We start from the raw sequence: 18,863 nt of genomic DNA, 5'->3' as shown, positions 1-18,863 counted from the left end.
AGTAAATGTGTTTTAAAACTGTGAAATTGACGACGATACATAACATGCTAAAATTAACGATTTTATCAGTTTATGTGAACAAAGATAAACCCATACAAAAAGTGAATTTGGGAACCATATATGGTTCACACATTTATTTAAATTTATTTCATAAACAAATTCTAAATAAAGTTAAAAAAAAAAAAGAAAAGAAAAGAAAAGAAAAGAAAAAGTTAGGAGTATAAATAAAAAAATCAATTTAACCATTAATTATTAAAGTATAAAAATAATTTAATCGAAACGGGTCGGGTCGGGTCTAGAAACCCGAGCGACATGTATATCCAGTCCTGGTGGAGAAGGGGGAGACACGTCGCGGAGCGTGCAAAAATAAAATATCACGTGTTGGGATCTGTCTCGACACTGGCAATGACACGTAAGAAGGTAGAAAGTATACCACAGGATCTTAGCGTACACCCTCCACCACCGAATCATATTCGACCCTTTTCATAATCATAATTCATAAGCGATTCTCAATACCAACAATTTTTACTCTCTCTTCTTCTGCACACACTTCGTCTCTCGCTCTCCCTCCCCTCCTCTCTTCTTCTCTCGTGATCTCCATCTCCACCTCGATCGGGACCTTTAGGGTTTTGGTCGATTTTTGTTTCTTTATTTGATCCTTTCTGTCTCCTTCTCTACCAATTCATTCGATCTGCCTTCTTTCCGATCAATTCTCTTCCATAATGCCGTCCGTTTATGGAGATCGTTTGACTACCTTTGAAGACTCTGAGAAGGAAAGCGAGTATGGATATGTCCGCAAGGTATGTCTCAACTTCTCGATCTGTTTACCTTCAGTTCTTCTTTGTCAATTCTGACTGTTTCGATTGTTTTGTCCATTGTATTACCTGGAATCAATCAGCTTAACTTCATTTTATATGCGTTCTCCCTTCACTTCAGATGCTGATCGTTGTTTTGTTTTTAGCTACTCCACATCCTTTCTCGATGTGATTTCGATTGAATTGTAGCAGATGTAGATTGTTCAGATTCGTTTGAGCTTCCATTAATGGATCCGAGTTTTGTTTGTTTGTTTTAAATCTGAATTTAATTTTACTGAGTTTTCGTTGAGTGATTTCATTATTTTTGTGGGATATTGCGAAGTGAATATTACCGGGTTCGTGTCCCCATTTTCTGGTTCTACAAGTTGGTTTGTTTGTCGTTCTCTTTGGTATTTTTAATGCTTGTCCATTACAAAAAGAAATAAATTATGATCTGATCATGGCCGTTTTACTTAGTTCTATGCTTGTGGATGCATCAAGTTTCATTCCTTTATTTTGTTGTCATATATATAATTTTAAATTTTTTTGTTTATGAATATTCTTATTTCAATTTAACGAATGCTCATATTTTTCTCGGTTATGAAACTCTCGTGTCATTCCCAGGTATCTGGACCAGTCGTCGTGGCAGATGGAATGGGAGGTGCAGCCATGTATGAATTGGTTCGTGTTGGTCATGATAATTTGATTGGTGAAATCATTAGATTAGAAGGAGATTCTGCCACAATTCAGGGTACGTTACATTAACCTAGGGTTATTATCTCTACTAAGTTGATCTCCCTTTTTAATTTGTTTTAAATGTCCCTTGTCACACTTTCTTCCTACTTGCTTACTCTTATATGTTAAGAAGATGTCGGAAGATCATCCCTCAATGTCATCCTTCCATGCTTCTTGCATTATATTACTCATGTTAAATGTTTTAATCCTCGGTAAATTGATTGGACTTTCCTATTTTGAAGTTTACGAGGAAACTGCTGGGTTGATGGTGAATGACCCTGTTTTACGTACTCATAAAGTAAGCATTCCTTCTTTTAGTTATTCTATTTATCCTTTCATTTATTGAATCTTTATGTATTAACGGTGTGTGAATTATCAGCCTCTGTCAGTGGAGTTAGGGCCTGGAATACTGGGAAATATATTTGATGGCATTCAGGTTTGTGTCACTTCACATCATGTTGTGCTTCAGATTTTTACTATCCATTTATTCTTGATTTCTTCTTTTAACTTAAATTTTGAGGAAGTAGAGGCCATTGAAAACAATTGCAAAGAGATCAGGAGATGTCTACATTCCTCGTGGTGTTGCTGTCCCGGCACTTGACAAAGACATACTTTGGGATTTTCAACCCAAAAAACTAGGTATGTTATAACCATACAATTTGTTTTATGCAGATGTGTTTGATTATATTTGTCAGATTGCGATAATTTTATATCTCACAAAAAGGAAAAAAATTCAGGTGAGGGCGACTTATTAACAGGTGGAGACCTGTATGCTGTAAGTTTCTGCTATTTTTGTTCACCAAAATCCTTTGAAATGACATTGGTTTTGGTTGATCATAAGATCTAACATGGATAATTTTTTATTCAGACTGTCTTCGAGAATAGTCTAATGGAGCATCGCATTGCACTTCCTCCTGATGCTATGGGGAAAATTACCTATATTGCACCACCTGGTCAATATTCATTGAAGGTTCTGAGTCTTTTCTTCTCTTTTTTTCCCGTCATTTTTGTTATCTGTTCATTATAGATGCTTGCTTCTTATCTAAAAGTTTCTTCTTTACAGGATACTGTTTTAGAGCTTGAGTTTCAAGGAGTTAAAAAGCAATTTACCATGCTTCAGGTTTCAAAATAATGTCTTATTTACGATTCCTTCACATTTCTATGATTCAATAAGTTCTTATGTTTGTACGTGTGTCTTGTCTATCCATGTGAAGAATTGGCCTGTCCGTACTCCTAGACCAGTTGCATCGAAGCTTGCAGCTGATACCCCTCTTTTGACTGGGCAGGTGAATAAGATAGTTGGTTGCTTTACCATTGATTTTTTTCGCTTGTAGAAACTGTGTATTTCTAATAACTTATATATATTTTTTATATTTATGTATTTGATTTTCACGTGCAGCGTGTTCTTGATGCACTCTTCCCTTCTGTTCTTGGTGGAACATGTGCCATTCCAGGAGCATTTGGTTGTGGAAAAACAGTCATTAGTCAAGCTCTCTCTAAAGTAAGTTCTTTGTCTTTTTCTGAGGGTTTGACGTGATCTTTTGTGGTGTTAAAACAACTGGTGTTGCTGAACTTTTCATGCAGTACTCAAATTCTGATACTGTGGTGTATGTTGGTTGTGGAGAGAGAGGAAACGAAATGGCTGAAGTTCTTATGGACTTTCCTCAATTGACAATGACACTGCCTGATGGTCGTGAAGAATCTGTCATGAAGCGTACCACTCTTGTGGCTAACACTTCTAATATGCCTGTGGCTGCTCGTGAAGCTTCAATTTATACTGGTAAAATTGTGCTTATTTTTATAAAATTATCTAAGATTCCTCTTTTCCCATTGAAATCTGCAAGTTAACCACAATGATCGACTCTAATCTACTTGGTGCAAGTTTATCGTTGTCGCCTTATTGTCCTTGGCACTGCTATTGTGATGAACCTTGATATTCATTTTACTATAAAAAAAAGTTTCTCCATTTTATATGGACTCAATATTGTATTTCCTATACGTTCTTCTGAACTCGTTCTTTGAGATTTGCGGCAGCTAAATTTTTTGCATTAAGTACATCATGGAATGAATTATATACCCTTACAATTGATATGTACATTTGAATTTTTCGTATGTTATGATCCTTCTCTTATTCTTTCAAGTTTTGTAAAGACTGGTTGAGATTTTTTTTTAGATTGCAATATCCACTATATAATTTATTAATGTGTGCAGGAATTACTTTGGCTGAATACTTCAGAGATATGGGATACAATGTAAGCATGATGGCAGATTCTACATCTCGATGGGCAGAAGCACTACGTGAAATATCTGGACGACTGGTAAATATCTGGAGCTTGTTTTCTAATTTTCTCATTGTCTCTTTACATGTTCTAGGACACGGAGTTGCTTAGAAAATTATTTATTTGGTGTTTATTTATAAGTTAAGACTGATTTGTGTGGTACACTATTTTTATCTTTGTTTTTCTCATCAATTGCCATCTCATAAGTAGCAACTAGAACTTCCTAACTTCCAGCCTTTTTAATCTCAATATTACTTTTACTTAAGTAACATGGACTGAAGGGTGTGGTATAATTTATATATGTACACTCGTTTCTGTGATTCTTTGTGCTATAATATTTGATCGTTAAATTAAAATATTTACATTGAGATTGAACTCATGAGATACCAGTGCACATATAGTAGGAAAGTGTAATGGTATCCTGTTCCTTATTCTTGTTGGACTATGTTCATTTTTCAGGCAGAAATGCCAGCAGATAGTGGATATCCTGCATACCTAGCAGCACGTTTAGCCTCTTTCTATGAGCGTGCTGGTAAAGTGAAATGTCTTGGTGGGCCAGAACGGACTGGTAGTGTTACCATTGTCGGTGCAGTTTCTCCACCTGGAGGAGATTTCTCAGATCCAGTGACATCTGCCACCCTCAGTATTGTCCAGGTGAACGTTTTTCTAGACTATTCTAATCTAGTTTTTTTTATTACATAGGTGTCTCCTATCGTTATTTTATTATCTGTGATTATTACAGTTATTTAATTTCTTTGCAGGTTTTCTGGGGTCTAGATAAGAAGCTTGCTCAGAGGAAGCACTTCCCTTCCGTGAACTGGCTAATTTCTTACTCAAAATACTCTACCGTATGTTAGCGGAGCTCTCAGTATTTGTGTTTGCTTTCTTTGTATCTTTCAAACCAGTGCACTGAGTAATGGATCTCTTTACATCTTTGTTTTAGGCGTTGGAATCTTTCTACGAGAAGTTTGACCCAGATTTTATTAACATCAGGACGAAGGCTCGTGAAGTCCTTCAGAGGGAAGATGACCTCAATGAAATTGTCCAAGTATGTCTCCCTCCTCTAGTCACCCGCCCACACAACCTTAAAGAAGAAAAAATTACTGATAATAAAAGTAGAAAACTTAGATTTGATGCTGAATTTTATGAATGATCTATAAAGTTTTCTGATGACGAGGTTTACAGGGTTGGATAATATTATTCTAGTAAAATTTGTTATCTACAACAAAAATACTAAGAATATAAATATGGAACTCTGTCTGATATCTGGATTATGGCAGCTTGTAGGGAAGGATGCCTTGGCCGAAGGAGATAAGATTACCTTAGAGACTGCAAAGCTTTTGAGGGAGGACTATCTCGCTCAGAATGCATTTACTCCGTAAGTCTTAGCTAAATCTTTGTTCTGGTCCCTCCACATCACCAATAGGTGGTACGTTGAACCACTATTATCTAGATTTTATTAAAAACATATTTGTGTGGGTGTGACAGGTACGATAAATTCTGCCCCTTCTACAAGTCGGTCTGGATGATGCGCAATATCATTCATTTCTACAATTTGGCTAATCAGGTAGTTACTTTTCGAACAGACCGTCATTGTTTAAACGTGACGTAGGGGTAAGGCGTGTTCGTAACTTCTATTGGATACTGTTGTATGCAGGCAGTAGAGAGGGGAGCGGGTATGGATGGGCAAAGGATAACATACACTTTGATTAAGCATCGGTTGGGAGATCTGTTCTACCGTCTCGTGTAAGTAAAAAGAATCTAATATTGTTGATTTGTTTGTGAAGTTGAATTGCGGGTGGTTGTGATAAACAAAAAGAAACATATGGGGGGAATGTGTTGCAGGTCTCAGAAGTTCGAGGATCCAGCTGAAGGAGAAGAAGCTCTGGTTGAGAAGTTCAAGAAGCTGCATGAAGATCTGACAAATGGGTTCCGTGCTCTGGAGGACGAAACTCGGTAGATTGATTGATTGATGTAATGAAAGGTTCGGCGAGGTGTTTTCTGGTGTTTTCGTTCTTTAATTTTTGTAGCATATTCTGATGATGTATTATGTTTGGTGTTTGGGTCGTTGCTGCGGTCGCTCCTTTCCTTTTGGGTTAGCCATTTATTTAATAATGTGTAATTTTTTTTCCTCCCCCTTAAAGTTTCCGGGTTCTTCGTATTTTGAGGGTTCAGACCTGAGATATTCTTATTAATATATCTGTGCAATAAGATGGATGGATGGATGGATGGATGGATGGATGGATGGATGGATCCGAGTTTGTATTTTTGGTGGTGTTGCCTTTATTTTTATGTTTTAGTTTATGAGTAGTGTGTTTCCTTTCTTATGTTTCTACCCATGGAAAGAAAGAGATCGAAATGGAAGTGAAAATGATTCTCTTTTGTCTCATTTTTATGGTTAATTTGGTTTTAATTGAGACTAAAAAACATGATAGAAATGGTAGTAGATCATGTATTCAAAGGAAGGGTATAAAGGTGTGATTTTCTGCCCCCATCAATGACCTAACCAGTTTTTGGTTATGAAATTAATATATGAGTGAGGGGGTTGGTATGCTATGCTACACTAACTAATCTAATAATAATGCCCTAATAATGTTGAATAAAAGCATTGTTTGGTCTCTCTCATTCTACTCGAAAGCTTTGGTCCCACTCAAAATTTTTTCACCCAAAAGTTCATCTAATTGAGTTGAGGGAGTTTTTTTAGACCCTGAACCCGACCCTCTATTTTCAAGTTGGGTTCGGGTTGAGTTGATTGGTTGATCCTTTTTCATTCCACTCATAAAAATTTCACCCAAAAGTTCATGGATTGGGTTGAGGGAGTTTTTTAGACCCTAGACCCGTGAGTTGATCCTTTTTCATTCCACTCATAAAAATTTCACCCAAAAGTTCATTGGATTGGGTTGCATTGGATTGGGTTGAGGGAGTTTTTTAGACCCTAGACCCGACTCTCTATTTTCATGTTGGGTTCGGGTGGGTTGAGTTGATCTGAATCCGGTGAGTTGATTTGGTTGTGTTGAGTTGATTGAGTTGGAGTTTTTTAGACCCTACATCTACTCTCTATTGTTCCAAGTGGTTAACAAGTGGTTAAAAATTCAGGTTAGATGGTTGTTAAAAAAAAACAAACAAATCTAAGTTACTTATTTATATTATTTTCAATTTGTTATAAAAAGTCTCATCCCACACAAGTATTCTTATGTTATTTATGTCTTTCTCATTCGACATTCTTTCTTATCAAGCTCTCGTACTCGCCAGGGTTGAGGAGACAGTTTGTGAGCTGATTGGGCTTCGAGATTGTGTATAAGCAAAAAGAGCTCGCTTTCAACTTTCTACCTGCATTTTGTGCCCAGTTCTAGATCAGGAAATTGTCTGATCTCTTTCATTGGAACACGTTGACGCCGAAGGAGTCTTTGGAACTGGTGAAGAGAAGAGACTATGATAATTTTCAAATGGGTATCTAAGTCACAGGGGTGTGGATAATTTATCCCAAAATTTGTTACTTAATCACAGTTTTATTGCAGATAAATAATTGTCTTATTTTAATTATATTTCCTTAATTCTTTTTTAACTCTATTTATTGGTTTCCAATTTATTATATTTTGAAACAATAAAACATAATAATAATAATAAATCGACATTCTTATGGATTGGTGAAAACAAAACCCAGTTTTCGCTCTGTTTCACAATCCAATCCATCCATGGACACCGGTTTCAGCCCCAAACGTTCCTCCGACGCCATTTCCGACCCCAACCTCTCCGCCGCCCGCTCTGTCCGCCCAAGACAGTTACCGCCGGCGACATTAGGGTTTAACTCTACCTCCAGAGATTCTCCTGTTCTTAAACCCTCGTCTCCCTCCGAAACCGTCTTTCGCCTTCTTTGCCCAGCTTCTAAGGCCGCCTCCATTCTTCGCCATCTCTGCGATATTCCCGGCGCTAGGATCCATATCGATGATCCTCTTCCTTCTTGCGACGAGTGCGTCATTGTCATCCTCACCGGCTCCCCATCCAAACCGGCGCTCACTAATCCAGGAAATGATAGGGAATTCCGTGAGCACGATAACAGTCGCAACGTCCCTAGTGATGCGGTTGCTGGAGATTTGGACGAGCGGTCGCAAGCGCAGCAGGCGCTGCTTCGAACTTTTGAGAGTATGGTTAGGATGAACGAGGATAGTGGAGAAAACCAAGACATTCAGAAGAAAAATGCAGATTCTGCTCCAAGCGATAGGATTAGCGGTGGAGAAACTGACGGATCAGTGGTCTGTAGGCTGCTGGCGCCTAGTCATCAGGTAGGCCGCGTGCTTGGTAGAGGCGGAAAAAACGTAGAGAAGATCAGACAGGAGAGTACGGCTCATGTGAAAATTTTCCCCAAGGATCAAATCCCGGCGTGTGCGTCGCCACGGGACGAGTTAATTCAAGTAATTCACATTGATTTCTTCGGCACTCGAAATCAAAAGTTCCATTTCTTACAATCTTTTCAATCATTTTTTCAACGTGTTTTGCAGATATCAGGAAGGTTTCCGGCGGTGAAGAAGGCCCTTTCTTCTATTTCCGCCTGTCTTCAGGACACCCCGAGGGTGGACTCGAGCAATTCCTCCACCACAAAACCATTAGGGCCTCCGTCCCAAGCAAGTAGTATGCCGGGACTAGACGAAGAACCTTCTCCTAAGAGGAGATATGCTAGCCATCATAATGCAGATCATCGCTCAAGGGGTTATTCTTCCATACCAGGACACGAAAATGCTGGAGCTGGTCCAAGGCCGGCTATGGAAGAGGAGGTAGTGTTTAGATTATTGTGTCAACCCGATAAAGTTGGAAGTCTAATTGGGAAAGGTGGCACCATAGTACGAGCGTTGCAAAATGAAACGGGTGCATCTATAAAGATTGTTGATACCCCCGACTTGGATGAACGCGTGGTTATGATATCTGCACGAGAGGTATGATCTTGTTGAAGCTTCAATTTCCTTTGTGATCGATGGTGTTTTTGCCCGTGAAACTCATTTACCTATTCCATTTTATTTTGGGTCGTATGAGAAAAGATCAAGACATTGTAGTTATGGGGATTTGCATGGAATCCTCTTCCTTCTGATCAGCGTGTTCTTACCAATTTCTTCCACAGATCAAGTTATCTGCAAAATCAATGTTTCTTTTAGGAACAAGGAGAGAGGTTGGGTTTGGAAATTGAAAGCCTTACTTCAGTGAAGTAAAGGTATTCATTAATGTTCTAAACCAAGATCTTAGAACTTGTTTGAGTTAATAGAACACTTTCCTTAGCTTACTCCCATAATTAGGGCTGTCTTGGTCTCTATACCCTTTGGTTGTTGAAGGGGAAAAACATATGGACTAGAAGGAAAAGAACAGGATATCCCACCAATACTTTCGTGAAACCGAGCTTTCATTGAGAAAAATGGAAGAACGTATAAGGACATACAAAAAAATAAACCCACAAAAAATAAAAAAGTCCAAACACTGAGTTAAGAAATGGGCTCCAGTTTTTCTCAAGCTGTTTTTTGGTTCTTTGTAAATTTTCATACTTTCTCAGTGAAAGCTCAACTCCTCTAATTAAATAATATGCTCAGAAGATTAGGAAGTTAAAAGTAGGATTTTTGGGAGTAATGGAGTAGTGTGATGAAGTTAGAATAGAGAAAAAGAGTAAGAAAGAGTAAGAAATGGAGTTCTGGTTCTTCTGGAGTTCAAGCAATTTTTGGTTTGATCTGTTGGTCGATGTTTATTCCTTTTTTCTCTTTCAGGTTTCTTTTAGGGCCTGTGGTTTTATTTCTTCTTTAGATTTCTCAAAGGGTGGCCTAAATTCTCTCCTCGAAAGGGGAGTTTTCCTTGTGGGAAACTACCTGTCTCAAATTATTGACTTTACTTTTAGACTGTAGGCACTTGATGTTAGATCTCACCTCGGTTGAAGAGGGGAATTTGGGGCGAATTGTTAGATCCCATATCGGTTGGAGAGGGGAACGAAGCATTCCTTATAAGGGTGTGGAAATCTCCCACTAATAGATGCGTTTTAAAATCGTGAGGTTGATGGCGATACGTAACAGGCCAAAGCGGACAATATCTGCTAGCGTTGGGCTTAGAATGTTACCTATGAATAAGTGAAATTTGTGAATCTGATGAAGGCAAGGAAAATATGTACAGCCAAAGGTTTTGAACATGCACATTGGAACAAGCCCTAGGTACTTAAATTGGAGATTTTCCTTCTAGAGTTGTTGGAGGTCCATTGATCAAATGGACAATGGTTTCTAAGGCATTCCACCTATGCCCATCAGGCACAATTTGAGCTAATAGGTTGAACTGAATTCCTCCTCTGAACTGCTTTCTCAAGTCTTTCTGTTATGCTCTAATGCAGGAGGACAAGGATCACGAACTAATATAGAAAATGGTTCCAATTCAAAAGAAAAAGACTGAAGCTCATAAGTACAAAAAGACCGAGTGACCGACGCCCATAAGGAGGTGTTCGTTAAGCCGAGCCATCTCCCAAACGTCCTCATCAGATCTCTCCATCCCTCTTAAGTTTCTATTATACCTCTCAATCTAAATTTTCCATGCAAAGAAGCTAGCCTACCATGCAACTGTACTCTTCTCCTTGGAGGGAGAACTCAAAATCACCTCCTAAACCTAAAACCCTATTGATTAGAAATGTGGTGAAAATCTTAGTTTTTCCCTTGATTGACTTGCACATACTTGTACATTTATTTTGAATGTGGAAATTGAAATGCATAAAGGCTTAGTTTCTCATTTGTTATTGTCAGAGGATGGAGCTCTTAGGATTAGCATTTTTTCTGTGGATTATTGCTGCTTTTGTAACCCGCACTTACCACTCGAGTTCGTGATCCTCGTCCTCCTGAATTAGAGCACAACAGAATATGGTGACCTAACATCTATGCCAACATGATTATGCCATTAAATCAATTGAGACCTAACATCTATATCGAAGGTTGGCATAATCATGCATTAGTTATATATATTTTACATAACTTTTTGGATCTTTGAAGCCCTCTTTTCCTTGAATAGGAATCTTGATTCTAGCATTGTATCTAAACAACTGTATTATACTTGTTCAAATTATTCCTTGTTGATTTCATCTCAGAGTTTGGAACAAACATATTCTCCTGCACAAGAGGCTGTTATGCGTGTCCATGGTCGAATTGCAGAACTTGGGTACGAACCAGGTGCTGCAGTTGTTGCTAGACTACTTGTACATGCACAACAGATAGGCTATTTGGTGGGTAGAGGAGGGCATATTATTAATGAAATGAGAAGAGGGACTGGTACTAGCATTCAGATATTTCCCCGGGAGCAAATTCAAAACAGCGGGCCTGTGAACGACGAAATAGTACAGGTAATTCACATCTTATAACGTGACCGACCGTGCTTGTTTCCTTAGTACGAACTATTACCTTCCCAAGTTTGCTGTACAACCTTTCTTGCTGATAAATATATGATCTTGGAAGTGATCATCTTGTAGTTTCCTTTTTATGGAGTCTGTTTGGTTCTTTCCTATTCATAAAAATGCTGCAGGGACAAATTGGTTCATGGTGATACGTATAGATACCGAATGTTACTTGGCCATTTGATGGCCTATATGATAGTTAAGATACGCATATTCTAGCATGAATGCTTTTTCTTAAAAATAAGAATCATAGTATGATGAATCCTATCTTCCTTTACATGTAAGAACTACATGATTGATAGTCCAATTTTGTGTTGAAAGATTTGGGCTAATGTTCATGGCAGGTCATCGGAAATTTGCAGTGTGTACAGGATGCTCTGTTTCATATAACAAATCGCCTTAGAGATACTTTATTCCCAATGAGACCACATGTGCCGAACTTCAATGCTCCATCTTACTTGTCTCCTCACCCGGAAACACCTCCCGTATTTAGGCCGGGAAATAATGCACATTCCCCTGGATACTATCCTTCTCAAGCTGGAGCTCAACGTCTTCCTTTCCATTCCCACCCACTTGATCATCAGCCTGCATATTCTCATGGTATGAGCTTCAGTGGTAATAATATGGATGGAGTTCCATATCCCCATGGCATTGATAGACCAGGGCCAGGTTCTATTGAGAGACCTTCCCCTAGATCGTGGACTTCTCAGGTCATTGCTCGAACCTTCAAGAACCCTAGTTTCTTTGTCGTGGCGAACTGACTGACTGGAAAACATCTTTTCTTGTTTGTTTGTTGGATTACGTTCAGGCTAGTAATGACATACCCAAGGGACCAACAACTGATGTTGGTTTTGGCATGGCTTCAAGGAATGAGTCCTACAGCAGGTAACCAACCTTTCTTTAAATCTTCAAATTTTCTTCCAGATTGCATCTTGAAACTGTACTCGGCCTACATGTTTTAAGGGTTTATTTAATAGTTTTCGTTACAGTCTGTATATGGATTTTCTATGAACAGCGGGGGTCCACCTCATTTTGTGGGAGGTACATCTATGGAGATGGTGATTCCACAAACTTTAATCTGCCATATCTATGGAGAGAACAATGCCAACATTGCTCATGTTCAGCAGGTTAGTGGAGCACCAAAGTTGGGCAGCACATAGTGTTTTTTGCCTTTATAATGTGTTTTGTGTTGTGTGTTACTGTGGCAGATATCAGGGGCAATGGTGGTGGTTCATGATGCTAAACCTGGGATATTTGATGGTAAAGTGGTCGTGTCCGGCACACCAGATCAGATTCGTGCAGCTCAGAGACTTGTCCACGCCTTCATCTTGTGCGGGAAGACACAATCCTGATGACCCTAAAAGCCTAAAACAGAGCGCAAAAAATTACTTGAATTTTGTCTCAAGTTTTATGGGGGTTAAGCAAATGGATGTAAACCAAAACATACCGTGGGGTTAAGGGTGCTTTCCAATTTGAGATAACAGTTTACATCCATTTTACCTCATTCCAAACATGTTTCTCAGCTGCCATTGCGAGAAGTGCACAATGTAGAAAATCATAAAGAAATAGATAAATTAAGTAGATGAGTTTATGTGAGCATCTTATTTTGTAGCCTCGTGTTGTTAGACTCAGAGACTCCTGTTTTCGTAGTCAAATTTTGCATTATTCAGATCAGATTCGGTTCAACCCGAACACTAGTGTCAGCCATTGGAGTGACTCTGTACAAAGGGATAGAAACCTGTGCAAGAGACAATACTGGACAAAAATAAGATGGATTAAGAAAAAACCGTCCATTGTACATCATCAGCAGCAAATGATAATTTACAAGATTCTGGGAATTGACATTTGGAAAATGGTTCAGAATATGAAGGAAAAGCTAATAAAATTAGTGCACGTGCACGGTACCCTTGTTTCCAAGATGAATTGGCCAGAAAAGAATCTATAAGGGCCTCTCTGTCGCGGGTGTGAATCCTGATTCTTAGCCATTAGACTAACCCGTTTCAAACTACTCTGTAAGGAGAGATTAAGCTCAGTATAATTTCCGCAACAGCAATCATAAACATCTGTCTCAATTCTAAGCACCTTTTGGGTTGGACTCCGAGTCTCCATTCTGCACAACATTCTAAAACATAATAGAATAGTTGACGTGAAGGGCCAGTGAGGACAGCAGGAATTTCAACTACAAAAAGCATAGTTAAGAAAAAGACAACATAATCTACGGCTCACCTCATTTCTACTGAATGATGAAGCTTGTCCACCCTGGTTTGGTGCTTTTGAGAGGTCCCGCAGAGTTCCCTTACAATCCACAGCGATACAAATTAGAAGGAACGGAAATGAAAACATGAGGGCTGTTCACTACCTAACAGCCTTCAAGAAAAGAATTTCTATGCCGGAAAGCAAATGCAGCATATCATTTTCAGAGTCGTGGGCATAGGATGCTGACGTCTGACCACACTTATTTTTCCTATAACAATTCTGTTAAAGCTCCAACACAGGAGAAGTGGAGAAATAAGACACCTGCCATAGGTACAGAAGAGCCTTTCTACCAACAGAAGAGAACCTAGAAAATTGTCAAGACACCACCATCGTTAATGACTTCCAAGTTTTACAGGTTTCTACACCTATTATGAAAGAAAACCTAAAATAGATAGTGGAAAAGACCCCCCCTAAATATTTCTATTTTTCCACCACTTTTTTACTTTATTTCAAAAAATTCTTTAATACCACCCAAAGAAGAGCTTAACCAGCATTCACCTTAAAATCTTGCATCTTCCTTTGAAAGGATTACTACCCCATGATACTTGAACCAAGTATTGTTTAAACCAGGAAGCACCATAGGTGCCTGAATCCGATAAAGAGGAATAAGCCCAATGGCATTGCAAAATGAAGCAATTGATATTTTCATATTGAAAGAGATTATTGTTGGTCTATCTTTTCTACAACACAAATCTGAGAGGAAAGGCCGGTGTTAGGCTGTGGATGAGGCTCATAGAGAACACCACATGAAGAGCTTCAACTTTTTTGGATATTTATCATGCCATATGACTTTTGCGGAGGAGGGCTCTCCCTACTACCTTTATTGACCCAATCAGCAAAGAGACGACAATCAGAAATGTCCCACGTGGATCTGGAGGGCATATCCTTGATATGCCCAGCTGATTGAATGAAAACCAGAGAGCAAGCAGATAAGGATGCCCATTCAAAGATCTTACACCGAGACTCTAAGAGTTGGATGAGGAACACCATAAATCCTTCCAACGATCCTTTAAGGTAGCAGAAGAGAAGATTCCAGGGCAACCACAGCTAAGGGGAAATCCGCAATCTACAAATTCTCCCTCCCAAAAGAATGTGGAAGAATTATTGCCGGTGGTTTTGATTCTAGAATAGACAAGATTCTCGTGCTTGATAATACTATTTCCAAGGCTCTTTATGATAGTAAAGAGAGAAAGTACTCTCAGCCAAGAACCAAGATGAGTATTTCAAAATTTAGCCCGCATGATTTTCATCCATAGAGCCTTTTTCTCTTGGCAACATCTCCAGTTCCAATTTGTAAGAAGACAGCTGTTTCGTTATGTAAAATTACCAATGCCTAGCTCCCTTCCTTCACAGGATAGAGAACCCTTTTCCAGTTAGCTTAACAAAAGCCACATTTTTTCTTATGACCTTCACAAAGAAACATTCTTCAAAACTTCTCCAGATTGATCATCGCCTCAGGACTGGAGAAAAGGGACAAATAACAAACAGGGATCGGCAATAATGGTCATGCCTTGTATATGGTTGAGGCTTCCTACTTTAGATATAGTGGAATTCCTCCAGTTTTGGAGCATATTCTCAACTTTCAAGGTCATAGGAGCCCAGAAAAAGGAGGACTAGGTTTGTCATTGAGGAGAAGACTGAAATAAGCAGTGGATTATTGGCCATGCTTGCAATGAATGTCAGACGCCTAGAGATCAATATATAATTCAGCTACAGTTATATCCAAGATCTCCAATTTACTAAAGTTGAGATGATCCTTTAAGCTTAAGACATGACATAATACAATTACACGTTTTTAAAGAAAGATGCCTTTAAATAAAAAGATGTTGATTCCTGTTACCTTTTTCTTTCGTTCTTTCTCTTTTTTTTTTTTTTTTTTTTTTTTTTGGGAAAGAAAANTTTTTTTTTTTTTTTTTTTTTTTCTTTTTGGGAAAGAAAAACGAAGTTGATGTCTGTTACCTTGTTTGCCCACATAAGTCCGCAAGCATTGCAAAGGGTTCTTGGCCCATCAGGTCCACGTCGCATCATTGGTGTTGACTTCTCACTAATGCCACAATGTCGGCAGCTACAGGCCAGTGAAATTAAAAGTGTGAATCAATCAATAAAGCAATAAGCATGACTCTTTAAATAGTAATTAATCTGAAAATCATAAATAAAAACTAACAGAATTTCTTGTTGTTGGGAACCATTTCCATCGGTAGCCCAATTCTCATTTGATTCCCAACTTGTTATGGCCAATGATGAATCTTCATGAGTTGGTTTAGAGGATGTGAACTGGCCTTTATTACGTTGCATCCTACAAGGGAAAGAACAGTGGGATGGAATCAATAAATATAAACTCATTGATCTTTTTGAACTTGCTAGTCTTTTATTAACCTAACCATGTACAAGAAGAAAACGTACATGTGTGCATGTATATTTTTTGTTTTTCTTTAATAAGAAACAATTTCATTGTATGAAATTCACAAAAAAGGATATACATCAGCATATGTACTTAACAATTTCATCAGCATATGGACAAAAAATGCCATTTGGTCAGCAAGTATGAAACTACAGATTAGTGGCCCGAAGCTTTTGGTTGCACTTATATTCATTGAATCCGTAAATTAGTAGGCTAGATGCGCAATCTGTAACAAAATATCTTCTAAAAAATTAGAGAGAATAGAAAAAACACCAACTGAATAACAACTAGCAACCCTCAGTACAACACTGGATATTTGACGCAACTTTGAGACTAATTCCAAGATCCTACCTAAACCTGTTTACAGCCCCTAAATCCCTCTTTAATTCTCATAAATAGGCATAATGAAACTTAACATGTAGAGAGGAAATGTTGTCAAAGACAAAAAAAAAAACTTCTCTAATTCAGTGAAAAGAGAGGAATTATCAAGATGGGAAAAAAAAAACAGCAGAAAAAAATAAAGATGCCAAAACTTTACACATTAGGATTGTTTGAATCCCCAGTTCAACAAAACTATGTGGCACTAAACAGCTTCTACCATCATCTGAAAAACCATGTTTAAATCAAACTATCCTCATAACAGGAACATACAGCATCAACTCCCAACTCGTGGAGGAAAATATAACCGTATTGAAGGTGATATAATAGATGACTTAAAGGGAAACCAACAATAAAGGAAGGTGAGATACCTAAGTGCTACCTCTTTACGAACTGTATACCGAATTTTCTTGTCAAAATTACGTTCCTTTCGCTTTTCACGAAATCTAATCAAAGAAGCTAATCTCTGAGGGACACTTAGACGTGGGGGGATATTGGCAAGTGCCTGGTTAAACGCTTCATCAGTGAGATGCTACATATGAGATAACACGTCATTCTTCAATAGATAGCACAATAAGATACAGGTAAAATGTGGATAAGCATAAATACATACCCTATCATTTTGTTGATTAGTTATTGGTATAGAGGGAACACGAATAGGTACTTCACGACCTCCCAATAATAATAACACGGCTTGAACCTGACAAGGAGTTGTTTAGATAATTTTGAAAACGGGAAACCATTGAACCCATAAAAAAACAAACTACATATGCTAACTTACGCACTAATAGGTACATGTGAAATTGTTAACTGGAATTAGGCTAAACTTAGACAACGGCAATCAGAGCACTTCAAAGAACAGCAAGTTATTTGTAAAGCATGTTTCAAAAGAGATGAGTTCTTAAGAAATGGCTGAAGGAGTAATAAACTAAAATTAGAGACATGGTAGAAGGAATTTTATATTAAGCCTGAGTAGTGGTAAACAAGAATCCACCATACTAACAAAAAATATACTGAGCTGGGTCAGGTCTCCAACCATATTTAGGGGATAACCCATTATCAATAAATTTCAGTCTATACTTCAATCGACTTAAACCCTCATTGGTTAGCACTAATAATTCCTGGAATCCTCCATGTCAGGCAGAGCAAAAAAAAAAAAGGAGGATGCTCTTAGCTCATCTCAAGTCAAAAGAGGGTACTACCCACTTATCCCATCCCATTCATCGCCTATAAAGCCCAAAATCAAAATGTCCACTTAGTCATAAACCTGTAACATCGATAAACATGTCGGTGTTCATTTAAAATATCTCAGCCACGACGAAAAGTGAAAGATACTAAGTCACAACATCAAACTAGGACTGCGAAGGACCAATCTGACTCAACAATGTTTTCAGTATTAACAACTATGGAGAGAGCTCAAAAAGGTAATAACATTGTGTTGTACCAGCATCAGGATATTACTTGAAAAATTCTCTTTAATGTTTTTAATTTAATACAGCTACGGCAAAAACGGGCACGAAAAGAAGAACGAATAACCTTTTCGGGCGAGACAGTGTCGAAAACATAAACTTGACCCTGATAAGACAGGGTGAGTTGATCACAGTTATCACCTCCACGATCCACCATTACACCACGATTCTCAGCAAGGTCGCCATGGTCAGATGGAGCTTCCCTTTCCACAACCATAATGCCATGACCTTCATTTTCATGCTCATCAGCCAATGCATTCCCATTACTCGTGTAATGAAAGTCATGATGTTCCTGCTCTTGCACAGATTGCGTGTGCATCGAATGCTGTGCATGGTTCATATGCATCCGTCCATCGCTCGCATGAATACCGTCCATTTCACTGCTCCCGCAAAATACCGGAAGAAAAAAAAATCTCGATTAATCTAAATTATTGCGCATTAGATAAACTTCTAAGGCAGGTCCATCCTAACCCTAACAATTCAGTACCAAACACAAAAATAAACAAGTGGCCAAACAAAAACAAAAGATTATCCGCGCGTGTGTACGACAATATCGAGTACACAGTTCAAAACCAAGTTCGAAGTGCTTTGTGCCTAACACAATGACAATGTGTCGTGAGTTGAAGAAGCTAAATTCCCCCATTTTCGGAGGAAAAAAAAAAAACTTTAACGGAGAGAGAAACAGTAAGTGAACAGAACCGAACGATGGCATAAGAAGAGGATTTGAGATTTGATTGAAATTACCATCAAATAGAGTGATGATCCAACAGAGGAACACGAAAACCGCAACGCGATGAATGCAATCTCCTTGCTCTGATGCAAAGCAGGGTTGAAAAGAAGAGGATCGACGATCACATTGGTTTTCAGGTGGATGATCTCTCCTCGGGAAGGGGGGAAGGTTGAAGATACGATCTAAACCAATTGGGATCAACGGCGGATTGAGTTCGGAGAGGGGAGAGAAGGTTCTAGAAACTAGACACAGACCTGCCTCTGAATAAATCCCCCGTTAGCCGTTTAACACACCATTTTTGTTTTGGGATTTTTTTGGGTGAGAAGCCGTCTCATTGGCTGTTTACCCTCCTTTATTAAAAACTAAATATTAATATAAAATAATTTATGTCTCCAATAATTCTTTTTCATTTTTTTAAATTTCAA

General features: G+C 38.4%; 3 protein-coding genes and 1 long non-coding RNA gene across 11 annotated transcripts; 3 read left to right on the top strand and 1 right to left on the bottom strand.

Moving 5' to 3' along the window:
- The first annotated feature begins 512 nt into the window (after positions 1-512).
- On the top strand, positions 513-6,073 carry LOC111456183 (V-type proton ATPase catalytic subunit A-like). Its single transcript, XM_023097973.1, has 19 exons — positions 513-800; positions 1,419-1,545; positions 1,772-1,827; positions 1,909-1,965; positions 2,057-2,168; positions 2,267-2,304; positions 2,398-2,499; positions 2,593-2,649; positions 2,744-2,815; positions 2,929-3,030; positions 3,114-3,309; positions 3,741-3,847; positions 4,268-4,462; positions 4,570-4,656; positions 4,752-4,856; positions 5,089-5,186; positions 5,297-5,375; positions 5,466-5,554; positions 5,654-6,073. Exons 1-19 carry the CDS (start codon positions 723-725, stop codon positions 5,766-5,768), a joined length of 1,872 nt encoding a protein of 623 aa, XP_022953741.1. The 5' UTR covers positions 513-722; the 3' UTR covers positions 5,769-6,073.
- A 1,366-nt stretch (positions 6,074-7,439) lies between these two features.
- On the top strand, positions 7,440-12,726 carry LOC111456570 (KH domain-containing protein HEN4). Its single transcript, XM_023098494.1, has 7 exons — positions 7,440-8,220; positions 8,308-8,739; positions 10,902-11,153; positions 11,549-11,914; positions 12,013-12,089; positions 12,220-12,331; positions 12,413-12,726. The coding sequence occupies exons 1-7, from the start codon at positions 7,504-7,506 to the stop codon at positions 12,554-12,556; spliced, it is 2,100 nt and encodes a 699-aa protein (XP_022954262.1). The 5' UTR covers positions 7,440-7,503; the 3' UTR covers positions 12,557-12,726.
- On the bottom strand, positions 12,159-18,732 carry LOC111456572 (GATA transcription factor 24-like). Of its 8 annotated transcripts, none has more exons than XR_002712791.1 (10): positions 18,453-18,732; positions 17,776-18,088; positions 16,853-16,939; positions 16,611-16,771; positions 15,625-15,756; positions 15,420-15,525; positions 13,431-13,499; positions 13,110-13,326; positions 12,652-12,959; positions 12,159-12,569 (listed from the first exon to the last, which is right to left on the bottom strand). XR_002712791.1 is itself a non-coding variant. In XM_023098497.1 (9 exons), the coding sequence occupies exons 2-9, from the start codon at positions 18,082-18,084 to the stop codon at positions 13,210-13,212; spliced, it is 909 nt and encodes a 302-aa protein (XP_022954265.1). In that variant the 5' UTR covers positions 18,085-18,088; positions 18,453-18,732; the 3' UTR covers positions 12,961-13,209. The 8 variants fall into 8 exon arrangements, 6 of the variants coding, with proteins under 6 accessions (XP_022954265.1, XP_022954267.1, XP_022954264.1 ...); XR_002712792.1 differs by having other exon boundaries at positions 12,652-12,942; XM_023098497.1 differs by lacking the exons at positions 12,159-12,569; positions 12,652-12,959 and having other exon boundaries at positions 12,961-13,214; positions 13,287-13,326.
- Positions 15,073-15,339, top strand: LOC111456574. Its single transcript, XR_002712793.1, has 2 exons — positions 15,073-15,175; positions 15,230-15,339. It is a non-coding gene; the product is annotated as an uncharacterized LOC111456574 (long non-coding RNA).
- Positions 18,733-18,863: the final 131 nt, after the last annotated feature.

This window comes from Cucurbita moschata, unplaced genomic scaffold, assembly GCF_002738365.1.
Source record: "Cucurbita moschata cultivar Rifu unplaced genomic scaffold, Cmos_1.0 Cmo_Scf00018, whole genome shotgun sequence".
NCBI classification, from domain to species: Eukaryota; Viridiplantae; Streptophyta; class Magnoliopsida; order Cucurbitales; family Cucurbitaceae; genus Cucurbita; species Cucurbita moschata.
This window is presented reverse-complemented; position numbering and strand designations above follow the sequence as displayed.